This window comes from Stylophora pistillata, chromosome 4 (genome assembly GCF_964205215.1).
Source record: "Stylophora pistillata chromosome 4, jaStyPist1.2, whole genome shotgun sequence".
In the NCBI taxonomy this organism is placed as follows: Eukaryota; Metazoa; Cnidaria; class Anthozoa; order Scleractinia; family Pocilloporidae; genus Stylophora; species Stylophora pistillata.
Genome location: NC_142522.1, coordinates 10,213,223 through 10,226,427, shown reverse-complemented (window position 1 = coordinate 10,226,427; position 13,205 = coordinate 10,213,223). Strand labels below are relative to the sequence as shown.

The 13,205-nt window shown below is 39.1% G+C and overlaps 1 protein-coding gene, 1 long non-coding RNA gene, 1 other non-coding gene and 1 pseudogene across 8 annotated transcripts; 3 read left to right on the top strand and 1 right to left on the bottom strand.

Annotated features, from left to right (window-relative positions):
* Positions 1-523: 523 nt before the first annotated feature.
* LOC148732421 (uncharacterized) lies at positions 524-4,154 on the top strand. Of its 5 annotated transcripts, none has more exons than XR_015999590.1 (6): positions 524-709; positions 1,561-1,621; positions 1,936-1,973; positions 2,267-2,323; positions 3,212-3,289; positions 3,598-4,154. It is a non-coding gene; the product is annotated as an uncharacterized LOC148732421 (long non-coding RNA). The 5 variants fall into 5 exon arrangements; XR_015999591.1 differs by having other exon boundaries at positions 525-709; positions 2,262-2,323; XR_015999594.1 differs by having other exon boundaries at positions 541-705.
* LOC148732423 (small nucleolar RNA snR60/Z15/Z230/Z193/J17) lies at positions 1,789-1,862 on the top strand. The gene has a single exon (XR_016000891.1). It is a non-coding gene; the product is annotated as a small nucleolar RNA snR60/Z15/Z230/Z193/J17 (small nucleolar RNA).
* Positions 2,474-2,546, top strand: LOC148732422 (small nucleolar RNA SNORD24; annotated as a pseudogene).
* On the bottom strand, positions 3,904-9,645 carry LOC148732420 (uncharacterized). Of its 2 annotated transcripts, XM_088755777.1 has the most exons (4): positions 9,309-9,645; positions 9,117-9,176; positions 7,586-8,414; positions 3,904-5,869 (listed from the first exon to the last, which is right to left on the bottom strand). In XM_088755777.1, exons 2-4 carry the CDS (start codon positions 9,132-9,134, stop codon positions 5,487-5,489), a joined length of 1,230 nt encoding a protein of 409 aa, XP_088611903.1. In that variant the 5' UTR covers positions 9,135-9,176; positions 9,309-9,645; the 3' UTR covers positions 3,904-5,486. The 2 variants fall into 2 exon arrangements, with proteins under 2 accessions (XP_088611903.1, XP_088611902.1); XM_088755776.1 differs by lacking the exon at positions 9,309-9,645 and having other exon boundaries at positions 9,117-9,286.
* Between the last annotated feature and the right edge of the window lie 3,560 nt (positions 9,646-13,205).

Sequence of the window (13,205 nt, the reverse complement as noted above, 5' to 3'; positions counted from 1 at the left end):
AACCAAGCGCGAGGGCCTTACTGGGAGAATATCGGCCCGAGGTCTTGACGGTACGGACCTCGCTGCGCTCGGTCCGTACAAAAAGGTTTGAGAGCCAATATTCTTCTAGTACGGTCCCGACCAAGCTTGGTTAATAAGAGATTTATTATACGACTGAAGTTCAAAGGGAGACAAGTGCGGCATCATTCGGGACCATTCGGGACAGTGCCCGGTCCAATACTGAGAGAATATTGACCGGCAATAGAGCATTTTGATTGGTTGATTTTAGTTATTGGCCCTCTGACTGCCCGAGTCGTGTAATAATATACTGTATACTTTACTGTATAAGAAGGAGACAGTAAAGTAACAGTGAACGCAAAATCTACCAAATCGCTCAAATTCGCCATTTAGAACTACAGAAACGACAATACACTGCAAGTGAGGTAGGTTTACATTTAATTTGAGCCTTAACATAGACATTCCTTGTAGCGAAAAGCGATACTCAAGTGAACGGAAGTGTTGGGAGGACGAAAACGAGACAAACCTGGAAGTCTGGGTATGAGACTCCAATTAAGACGGCCATTTTTTAATTAAATCGTTTTGACTCCGTTCCTAGCTTTGGGAGGTTGTAGCGGTAGCTAACTCAAAGAAAAACAGAAACATTAAAGCTTATAATGTTAACTTTATCTCAATGGCCAGGAGTACTGACTTTTGTTTCAAAACAACGTATGTGAGTATGTTTTTGCGCTTCAGATCGATCGTATGTTGCTTTCAATGTTTTGTACATGGTTCATCGCCCTTTGGAAAATTAGTTTCCCACGAAACCCCCCTACCCCTCAGAAATTACTGCCCTTGAACCCCCCTCCCCCTCAGAACTTCCAATGATCTTCCGTGGGGGGTATGGATATTTTCTGGAACCACACAATTGGTTTTGTTTCGGAGAGTTTTTGACTGGAGGAACTTGTAAAGCGCTGTGTGGTTTCTATTTGGGCAGGTGATAATTTGATCTAAAAGCCTGTACATAACATGTAAATGACATTTAGCCCTTTAAGCTCTAAGATTGATTGGCTTTTAATTTCCCCTTACAGTATCACCTTTCCCCAGTAAAGGTCATGAGAAGAAGAAAAATGATCACTAATTGAGATGCTCTTGATTGTCAAACAAATTCTCTCTGATAGCAACAGAGGAAATGTGTAGAGAACAGTTGGTAGAATGTTATGAAAATCAATGTAAGGGTTTAAATGGTTAAGCCTCTGTAAATACGACTATATATGTGCAACAAAGTGGTTCAGTTTTCTCATCATCTCATCTATTTCTCATCTTAGATTTTGTCTTAACTTGCTCCTGTGAGAGGTTGGCCCTTCCCCATTTATTGAAAGAGAGTCTATTAGTTGTTGTCTTGTTTAGTATGGTTTGTGACAAGTTCATACATGTAGTTCAGCTGGTTGATGGTGAGGATAGTTTTTCCCCTATCTGAAACTGCCCTGTAGGTCTGACTGAAAAACTCCCCAAGTTTCTTTATTGTGTCTAACAAACACTTGCTTCCCTCATTCTAATTGAAGCTAATTGTTTTTGTTTCAGGGAGCAGAGTACATAAGAAATGTGCACAGCTTATTGTGGTTTCTATTTGTGTTACTAGTAGGTGAGGAAAAAGCATGAACATTACACTTGAATGATATTTTAGACTGCTGTAAATAATGCTCTCTCTGCTTACAACACAATGGTTAAGTCAATTGTGATCTTAGATTTTCTCTTAATTTGTGCCTCTGAGAGGCTATCCATGAAGTTTACAAGTTGTTGCATTACTTGGTATGGTTCATGATGAGTTCATAGTTCAGCTGATTGATGGTGACGATAAACTTCGCCCCTATCTGAAACCACCTTAGTGGTATTACTGAAAAAGTCAGAATTCCTTTCTCTGTGTCTAACAATGAGTTACTAATGTCTTACATGTAGGTACGTTGTCAAGACCTAACCGAGCAGGCTTTTCTGAGGTGAGTGTGTGATGAACTTGGTGGCAACGTTTTTGTTGTTGAGTTTGGTGCAAGTGATGACCTCCAGAATAGGGACATAATAAAGTCACCCAGTGACTTGATTAGAAAATCTGGTTTTACCTGATGCACCTCTTGTAATTTGTATCCTGTTTTCAAATTGTTTTGTACATCTTATGATATTGAAACTTGAAATCTCTTTAATTTGTGGCTTCAATAGTACCCTATTTTTTTAACCACTCATTTTTCTTTCTTGTTTTAACTATTATTTTATATCTGTTTTCATGGAAGATTAGAATACTAGCAGGAGAGGTTCAGTGACCAGAACATAACGAGGCTGAGCCACTTAAGTGGTAATATAAGTGTAAATTTTATTACAGATTCCTTGTTCATGACTGGCATGCATAAAAATTTGACTCAAAAAAAAATACTGATTCTGTGAGGTACTTGTGTTAGCATAATGTATGGTTTATTACAGAATTTTGTTTCCCAATTATGGATGGGGCCAATTATGCATTATTTATTTGCTACTCTTGAACATAACTGATGATAAATATCACCAAAATAACTGAGGCCACTTTGTAGACTGAGACTGTTTCAGACATGTTCTATAGGCGTGCAGGTGAAAATAAACCAATTGATGGAAGCTTTGACAAGAACAGATTAGAGTTCTTGGGTTTGACGATAGATCTTACTTTTGTTACTCTTCCCTAGTTTTATCCTTTCAAATGGTCTTGTTTGAGTATTATAATACAGTCTTCCTGTAGGCATTAGATCTGCTTGCACCAAAAGTGATTTAAACGGAAACTTAAGACATTTTTATTCAGCAAGGCATTTTGTTAGTACAATTAGTTTATATTTAGATTTTCATTTAGTTTCTTTTTCTGAAAATTACTTTTCTTATCCTCAATTGTAATTGTACAGTTTTCTTCTTTGATTTCATAGTGATTGTAAATGGTTCTTATTTAATTTGTATTTATTGTAGTGTTTATAATGTGCATTTGATTATTGTCTTAAAGAAAATGTGCAATATAAATATTGTATATTATTATAATGGTTTATACATATTAAGTTTGTGATGCCTTTCTATATACTGAAGCGATAGTATGGGGGTGAATAACGAGGAATAAAAATTTAGGAGACTTCAGTAGTTGTCTCTCATAGCATAGAGCTCTATTGTAAAGTTGGCTTTACAAAGTTCAAAAAAAAAAATGTGAAATTATTTTCAATTGTTTTTCTAGGTCCAACAAGTTACTTAGCTTGAATTTGTTGTGGAAATATTGAAAAAGATGGAAAATTAATTTTTTCAGAATGACAAGGTGAGAAATTTAAGTAAATGATTATTTTTGCACCATTGTCAACCAATGCTTGATTGTTAACATTGGAAAACAACATTGGAAAAGGTTGTGGATCAATGGTGTTTATATTAGTCAGAAAGATTGTACCTCATGTTTACCACAGTTGAAAGGCAGTGATGACTATGTATATTCAGTCATAATCCACTGATGTTTACTTCTGAAGACTACTTTGATACTGTGGCTTTCATCTAATAAAATCAAAGTTCCTAACTCTGTTAACACCAAAATCTTACTCCCCCACTCATAATCTTCTTTAACTTCTCTCCTAGGTGTCTTCTAAAAAACCATGGACACAAAAGCTGTGTAACTTCAATGAATGTCTTCCAATTAGACTTTGGATGTGATTTCTACTTACTTGGTATACTGAAAAATTCGCAGTAATGATGAAATGTTCCAAAAAGTCTTTGTATGGTTTACTACTTGTGTATTGTTGACAGTAGTGTACAGTCCTGTCTGTATTACAACTGTTCTGATTTTCCATTGTCCCAACTTTTACATCTGTTGTCAAAAGGACAAGAAAGCAAGAGCTTCCAGCATACTGGGGTCATTAGTGATACAGTTCAAGCGGGCACTAATTCCAGAACCAGAATTTATTTTTATTAGCTTCAACATTTACCACTTGACAATGCAAGCGGATTAATAATCTACTAACCATGAAAGAATGACACAGATACAAAAATTTTCTAAATTACACAGTTCTTAGAATTGCTGTTTTTAAAAATATATAGCATTGTATTGATCAATGCATTACACTCAAGACAGTGAGAAATATGTTGCATCAAAAAGGATACATTTACCTGTACAATAAAGATCTCTGTTTGAGTTACTTTCAGTCTAAAGTAATTAATTTTATCACCAGCATTACCACTTATAACAGAAAAATAATTCTTTTGATCATGAAACTTGACACACCAAAGCTATGGAGTGTCAAAGTCTGATCAAAGATTCTCAACCAAAGTCTATGTGGTTGGCTATTGAAAAGTCGAAATTTGAAGTGATGTGGCTTTTGGCTGGTTATTAAATAGCACCACCTTGCAAATATAGTCCTGACAAATGTTAAATATTCACCCCAATGATACTCTGGCTGAAAATATTAGAAACATATAACCCAGATGTTGTGGTGATCAATAGTACCATGTTCTGTTAACTTTTTTTTTCCTTTTTGATTTTGTTGCATGCAGGTTCATTTGTTTTTGTTTTTGCCTTGTTTAGCATTTTGTATCTTTCGTTTTTGTTTGGTTGTTTTTTCCCCTTTTACTTTTTTTGGTTTTTATTATTATGAAGTGTAAAACTTTAATACAAAAGATCCTAAAAGGAGAAAATCAATATTGAGCGTGTCTCTTTAAAAAGGATTGGAATAAAAGCAGCATGATATCATACAGGGCAATGCTGTATAAAACAACATTGCCATCAGCAAGTTAGAGTGCGACTCTTTGACTTGTCTTTTAAAGTTGAGAATGTGATAATTCTAAAGGTTTGTCTGTAACTTTACGTTGTTGTTGAAATGTTATCCACTGTGACTTTGAGCATTCATGAAAATTAATCACTTCATTTTCTGTGTCTTTCACCATACTGGGATACAAGAAGCCTCTGTGCAAAAGTTATATGTTGCAGTTTCATAAGCCCTGGTTATTACTATGACCTGCTTGTTATGTTTCCCTTGCACATACTGCAACAGACTAGGTTAGATTATTTACTGAATATTAATAATATATATCGATTTCTATCGCGCATTTCCATGTAAATGCTCTAATGTGCTTTACAGCACTGTGCGGGGGACTTTTCCAGACCGCCGGCAGCAGTTTACAATTAATAAAAGAGAAATTTTATACAGATGCCTCCTCCCCCCATTCCCAGTAAACAAGCCAGACCACATCACAGTAATCTTGTGATGTGAGTTCTTTAATGTCCCCTGCCGAAATTAACTAATTGATAGGTGCAGGAGATGTCCTTTCCGAGAAGATGAAGCAATGTGAGTGAAGTGTCTTGCTTAAGGACACAACGTCAAGCCCCAGCTATGACTTGAACCCAGGCCATCTGACCCAGAGTCCAGCGCACTGACCACTGGACTACTCGCGCCTCACCCTACTACTGTAATAATTCTGTACAATTTTTTTTCCTTGGCAGCCAATAGATCAAAATGCATCAGGCTAGCTAGCTAGTTGCTTACTGATTTGCTGTTACAAGGTTGCTGCATAATTTTCCCTCGTTGTACAGTTCGTAGATCCCACGGCCAGTTGCAAATATCGTTGGCCACGTCATACCTGTTACAAGCAGCAAGAGCTTCTACAAAGTCTTCCATTGAGGGCACTTTTGAAAAGGTGCACAGAGTAGCAATGAGACTAACTGTTGGACTTCTTCCTGCTTTGTAGTCAATTTCTATCAGGTCCAAGTCTTGCTCTGAAACTTTCAAGACTTGCCCAACGGAACGCCAGTTTTTTTTTGTTGGTGTCTCTAGGGGATCCAGCATCCTCTGCACATAGTGCAACAGTATTTGATATTCATGGTTGCACAGCTGTGGCATTTCAGAGACTTTACAATCTAAGAGTTCAATGGAAAACAGTCTTAGTAAGAGTACTGGTAATTGAGCTAGTGTGGTTGTAACATAAAATTTCCTATTTTGTAGTACTAGTAGAATGTATTATTAAGAATACAATCTTTGCAGGGAAGGAAACTTAATCTGGGTAGTCTTGGAACAATACAGGGTATGAGTTTACTTGATGATGATTTTGATGATGATTTATTTAACTCAGCTCGGTTTTACAAGATATATAGGTTAAATTTACATAGCAACAGTACAGCAAAGGAATAAGGAGAAAAAATTTAGCAATAGAGTAGGTAGCTGGTTAGGATCATCCAAATAGCAAAGGCTAATCTAGTGGATGACCCTAATTATAAGATATAGTTAATTACTAAGGGAAAAATGAAGAATAATTTTTTTTTCTTTATTAAAAAATTTCCCACACACGAGATTACTGTGTGATGGATGTCCTCCCCTGGGGTGGGATGGATGGGTTAGGACAGCAGGTCCACATCAGCTATTACAGCTGCCAATTAATCAACCTGCTTAAACAAATAAATGAACTTCAACTATTACTTCATGCACTAAAGTAGATAATTCAAAAGAGTAACAATTAAGTATAGAGTTCTTCAGGGTTTTGCAAAATATTCTAAGAGAATTTGAATTAATTATACTTGTAGGTAAGGAATTCCAAAGGCGAGGGCCAGTGAATTTTAGGGACTCGGTAGGCCATATTGAGTAGTAATAACTGAGGCTACATAAAGATTTCTGTTACATGATTGCCTCGTTGAGTAGGAATGAACAGAAGATGTAAATTTGAAATATTTATTGAAACAAGGGGGTAACAGTCTATGTGACCACTGATAAACAAAACAGAGGATCTGTAATTCAATAACATCATTGAGCTTAAGAAGATTGAGGGATTTAAACAGAGGCTCAGAATGGACTTTTGGTTCAGAGAAAAATATTATTCTTATTGTTTTTTTTTTCGGATAATAAATGATTGTGTTAGAAAGGAGGGAAAGGTTAGACCCCAGACATGGATGCCATAAGTGAGGAATGGATAGATAAGGGAGTAATAAAGCATGACAAGACTATCTTTGTTGACAAAGTGTCTCACTTTAGACAAGATACCTACAGTTTTGGATAGTTTCAAACAAAGCTCATTAATATGACTTTCCATGTTAAGTGAGAATCAAATGTTATGCCAAGGTACTTATAAGTGGTGAAGGCACAAATGAGAAGGCAATGATTGTGAAGGCACAAATGAATTCAATAATGTTACTTGGAAATTTTACAGTGGGAGTGATCACCCATTCTGTACCCAGCTAAAATGGTTCCTTGCTAAAAAAAAAAGTGTCAAATGGAAGAGAGAGGTTACTGTGCTAATTTATCAGGGAAAGAGATGGTTGTGGTCCTTCAGATCAGATTGAAAAAGAAATAATTTTGGACATAGGATGGTCATTTTATAATCACTACTTGCTTAGTCTTAACTGTGTATATCTGTATGAAACCTCACATAATCATGATAGTGAAACTTTTTAAATGATAAGAATTGATCAAATGTTGCTTCAAATTTTAATAAGTTTCAATTTGTTTAAGAAAATCCAGATGAACTTGACTCTTTGACCTAATACATCAGAGAGGAATATTATTGGACCAGCAGACTCAATTTACTCAAAGGACCTATAAATATAGTACAACAAATCCTTAGGCAATAATAGATATAGAAATACCGTCAGGATGTGATTGTTTCCAACAGTAGCAGAAAAATGCTGCCAAAACAAAAACCAGAGTCGTAGCCACAATGGTAATCAAGGCTATAGATGTAGCCGACACTTTTTCCCCTTCTTCTTGTGTTGACCTCTTGTATATAACTGCCTTTGTTGTTGCTGGAAGCGAATGTTTTTTTTCGGATTTGAGTACAGGCTTCTTAGTGTCTTTCGTTGATGCTGTACCACTTAAATCCAAGTTAAAGTCATCGACAGGGGGATAAACTAAAGAATTGGGTGTGGTTACGTCATAAGTCGCTGTTGTTTTTGTAGCATTTTCCGCAGTCTCCCTTATTTCCTTGCAGAGGCTATTCTGATGGGTCTCGAGGCACTGCCATTCCCTACCCATTCCAATGTCTTTACAGTTTTTCAGTCTGGCAGATTCATGAACGGTGGGACAGCAAAAATAGCATTCCTGGCAAAAACCATTGTGGTCCAGAAAATGTCTTTCAGGGCATTTGTTGCCACATTTGCGGTTTTGATCAGGGGTGCACTGCCGAATAATATTCTTTAATCCACAGTCATGACACGATCTGCAACTCTCAATGCTATCATGTTTGTCAGAGAAAGTCTCATTCTCTATGCAAGGTTCACATTTAATGGTGGTGTAATTTGAAATTTTTGTACCGCATAGCGGTGTGAGTCCCGTTCCTGCTGGGCACTTGGGACATGCTATGCACTCCGTTTGAGCCCCTGGAGTATCGGGAAAGTATCGTAAGAAATTTCCCAACTGGGAACATCTTGCCGGCTTTCCTGACGCTAACTGTGACCACAATGCTAATAACAGGATCAGCTAAGACAGGAGCCGAGAGAGAAAAATATCAGCTCTTTGCCGTTTTTGAAATATATCATGTCATTGACTACATCGTTGTGAAAATATACGGATCATTTAAGACCTTCCCCAGTTTTGTTTGTTTGTTTGTTTTCTTCGTTTATACCGGTCGGTGGAAATCTATCGACGCGGCCGAAAAAAGGGCGCTATAACCAAGTTTGAGTGCGTTTGTCAAACACCGGAAAAATTCAGTAATAGCGCACAAGGTCGCTAAAAATCTTCGTTAGGGAATGTTTGTGCCCCGAAGGCCCTCATCACCATAAAACATACGTCTTATGTGAAGACTCATTGCAGGGGCTATTTTTTGGTCAGTTTTTCACCACATAGCTCTTGACAGTAGTGTAGACGGATTCTATGTCAAATCGTGATGCATGTCAAGTTACTTAGATTTTAGCTTGGGCATAAGGGTTTGCCTGACAAATACGGCGCATCAGACGTGAGCAGGTGAAATACGTAAATTTAATTACTTATGTCAGAAGCCAACAACCGAATAACCTCTTAGATAAAAAGGCTGTGTATATTCTAAATGTTCCATTTCCATTCCCATTGAGAAACAACTCGAATCAAATCAGTTTCGTCAATGGTTGTCGTGGAAAACGTTTTCGGTCAGTGGACATGTATTCACGAATGAAAGCTTACGCACAGGTATCTTCAACTATTCACCTTAATAGCGCCTTTCATACCGTGCGTGTCACCATCATTGAGTTTGCATCTTATGTTAACCTGTGGTAATAGATAAAATGAACATTCACGCTTAACTTGATCTTGCCGAAAGTATACCAGAATACGGTAAAAAAAAACTGCTGATCGAGCAAGTGTAAAATAAGTGCGAATCATCAGTTTCTGCTTGCCTACCGTTTGTGCTCTTCCGCTCTCGATGCTGAAAACTATGGATTTTTTTCGGTCAGAAAACACAAATTTCCGTGGATGGGAAGCTGTTATAATTATAAAGCCTTTCTTTAGCCCTAATGAACGGTCTTAATGGCAGAAACAATTATTAGTCTACAGAAGTCGAGAAAGTTCATTAAAGTACTCTCTTAAGAAATAGGGGATTCCCCGTTCCAAGGAGGTCAGGAAGAGGTAAAGCAAAACTACTATAGTAGGCTCGCTTTTCGGCTCGTTTCGAACTAACACGGTCCCTTGCAGCTTCATGTGGCAGACACTTATACTGAAATAGCCAACTGTATTTGTGGTAAGTGTTAAGATCATCGAGGAAAGAAAAAAATGTAGAATCACTATAACGCATTGACTACATGACGTAGTCGCGTAGGGGATTCCCCGTCCCAGTGAGATGCTAAGTGCCATGTAAATTGCCATCACGGTCATTAATGCAACGTTGTACATCTCTAACGTATCAAAATAAGATTTCCAGATATCAAACGAAATGAAGTGTTCGATTAAATCGGCTAGAAGGATCTTTTACTTTTTTTTTCCAACTCTCCTCGATCGGTTTAACAATTGTTTTCCTCGATGTTAAGATAAGAAATTGCTGCGTCATTACGACAAAGGATTATGAAAATTTTAAAAGCTTCGAGTTGCGGTCAACTACTGCGCAGACTTTATTCTTTGGGAATGTGAAGGCCGTAAGTCATACTTAGAAAGAAAGAGAAAAAATAAACAAATTGGTTACTGCGACACTTTTTTCGAATGTGGCAAACGGTTTTGATCACTTTATGAAGTTAGAAGCGCACAGATGTGGCACTTACTAGAAGGGACCGGTTCTTATTTGTCACTGCGCCAGAGGGCTGGCCATTATATATTGTGCTAGTTAAAGTAGCATATTCTACTGCCAGCATTACTCGATTTTTTTTTTCCAAATTAGGCTTAAAATTATGCTCGTTTTTGAAAATTTGGCTACTTTTTCTTTCTAAAAGTATGCTTTTCAAAACAGAAACACAAAACGAGTCTAAATGATATCTTTGTGGTGATAAAGCACGAAATCTTCATTATTTTGAGTTACACACTTACTCCGATAAAAAGTCATTATCTACTCCATTTAATTCCAGACTAGAGGCAGTGACTCAGTTTCCAAACGTTCGATCTTCTGAGAATTTTGTTGACTGCCGGGAACTGGAACCGACGCAATCTTTAATTCGTTTCAGTGTGCCCAGTCCTCCTGACGACGAACGACTCAGTGCTAAGTATCTAGTAAGAAATTGCAAAATCCAAGACACTGAACTATGAACCGAAATTGAAAATAATCAATCTTAGAGATCAAACAAGTCATTATTCTAGTCATTTTCCCTTCAAAAAGCTAAACATATGCTGATTATGCAAGCAGTTCTACCAATATAAACATACGCATGTTACGCATGTTGAAGACACTTAGTAACTGATGCTTGCCTTCTTGTAAAAGAAAAAGAGCATCTGCTTTCAAAAGATATCAGTGGAAATAAAGTTCAGACACACGAATGGTCTACTTCCACTGGTGTCTGAATAATTGCAAACTTTAATAAACTGAGGCTTGGGCCTCGCTTCCCGTAATCTCCTTCACAGTCGAGACCAAACAACGGCCTTCTCGCAGGCTAAGACTATGCTTACTGCAGTTCCTTAGAGAAAAAATCAAAATCATTCAATAACAGCTACTTTCATCACAAATCTTCTTCCACATAATTCTGCAGTGAGAGGCAAACTGCGGAAACTCTATTTATCTCCAATAGCCTCTAACCTAATACATTTTTCGCTCTCAGTTCTTCACGTGGGCGTAACAACTCAGGCTCCTTATTTCGTAGTTGTCTATCTGGCCCCGGTTGTTGAAAGGATGGATAACTTCTTATCCGCTGGATAAATCGCTATCCAGCGGATAAATTTTATCCATGACGTCATATCGGTTGTTAAAAGCATGGATAGCGCTACCCACTCGCTATCCAGCGGATAAATTTATCCATGGTTAGGTTGGTAGTATAAATTTTATCCACCGGATAAACACAAATAAATTCTTCTTCGCTGTCACCTTCCCGAAAATCAACATCAAAGAAAAAGGAGAATTTATCGCCGCCAACTCGATCCGTTAGAAACATATACAGACGCTGAATTGAGATCCAGGTATCGTTTTGGAAGAGAGGCGATACAGTACATCGTGGGCCTTGTTGCAGACGATATCGCTCCCCAAGCAAATCGAAACCGTGCTGTTCCTGCTATAATGCGAGTCCTTATCACCCTCAGATTCTTAGCTTCGGGTTCGTTTCTTCAAGTAGTAGGTGTTACTTTTCAGGGATTTGACAAGTCGACAGCCGGGTAGTTCGCCGGGTGACTAAAGCCTTGACTGCAAAGTTAGGCGACTTCATAAAATTCCCGTGCACTCGTGCGGAACGAGACGAAATAAAGGAAGGTTTGTTTAGAGTAGGTGGTTTTCCCTGTGCTATCGGGTGCATCGACGGTACTCATGTCAGAATAAAGGCCCCTCACGAAAACAAGCCGGACTTCGTGAACCGGAAAGATTTTACTCAATCAATGTCCAGGCAATCTGCGACCATTGAGATAAGCAAGTTTGTGTTGCTCTCTGTAAAACGCAGAGGTTTGGCTTTAAAACAGCTTTTATTGGCACATAAAAGAAACACGGCTAGCCGCACATGCTTAGCAAAACAAAGACACAATGTCTCGTACGTGCAAAGTTTTTATACGTCAAACAGTGTCCGATGTCAGCACGTGGCTGCATGGCGTGACATTACCTTATGTCACGCCATTCGATAATCATGTCTATAAACACAACTTTAAGCACAAATTGTCACATCTTCCCCTTTCTTAAAACAGTTAGAACAACGAGCCCGACCCACGCGGTCATTCGGTGAGAGCTAGTTATCGCCAATTTGATAGTCCTGGTGCCACACTGGTGTTCTCACAGCCCGTCCTGACCTTCGGGGCTCCGGAACAGCTGGTGTAGTGTCTCCAGACACTACTGGGGTCGGTCCTTCAGGCTGAGTGTGCACCATTGCGCCGTCTTCCATCATAGGCAGTTCGTCAGGAACTACTTCCTCTGCAGCCAGATTTGGGCCCGCATTCTTCAAATGTCTCCGGTTCCTCCTATAGACTCCTGCTCCCACCTGGACCTCATAACTCCTCGGGCCAGCCAGCCCAGTGCAAGTGCCAGCACTCCAGGTCTTCTCACCCGGCAGGCGGATATGGATGGGCTCTCCTATTCTATTGGGCGGCAGGGTCTTCGTCTGTCTGTCATAGTAGTGCCGTTGACGCTCCTTGGCACCAATGAGCCTCCGTGTCTCCTCTTCTGTAGAATACCTTGGCTGCAGTAGTGATCCAGCAACTGGAAGCAGTGTCTTGCATCGTCGACCCATCAGACGTTGTGCTGGGCTGGTCCCAATTCCAGCAGTTGGCGTGTTCCGCTAGTCGAGTAGGGCTTGGAATTCGGACACTCCGGATGCCTTGCACTTCGTGAACAATCGCTTGATCGTCTGTACAGCGTTCTCTGCCTTGCCATTAGATTGGGCGTAGTTTGGTGACGAGGTCCGGTGTTCAAACATCCAGGTCTTGGCAAACACCGAGAACTCTGCTGCGCTGAACTGTGGCCCATTATCTGTTACCAGGCAATCGGGGATCCCAAACCTGGCAAATATAGCCTTGAGCTCTTTGATGATTGCTCGCGACGTGGTTGAGCTCAAACGGGCTACCTCTATGTAGTTACTGTAGTAGTCACTGACCACCAGTAGTGTTCGTCCGTCCAGGTCGCACAAGTCAGCAGCCACTTTCGACCAAGGACGCGCCATGAAGTCGTGCTGCATCATGGGCTCTCTTGCT

What these genes read in the sequence shown, in the direction of transcription:
- LOC148732420 (XM_088755777.1), bottom strand. An exon ending in GAAACAATCACATCCTGACG is followed by an intron (nt 5,870 to 7,585) that starts GTATTTCTATAT and finishes TTGAACTCTTAG; the next exon opens with ATTGTAAAGTCTCTGAAATG.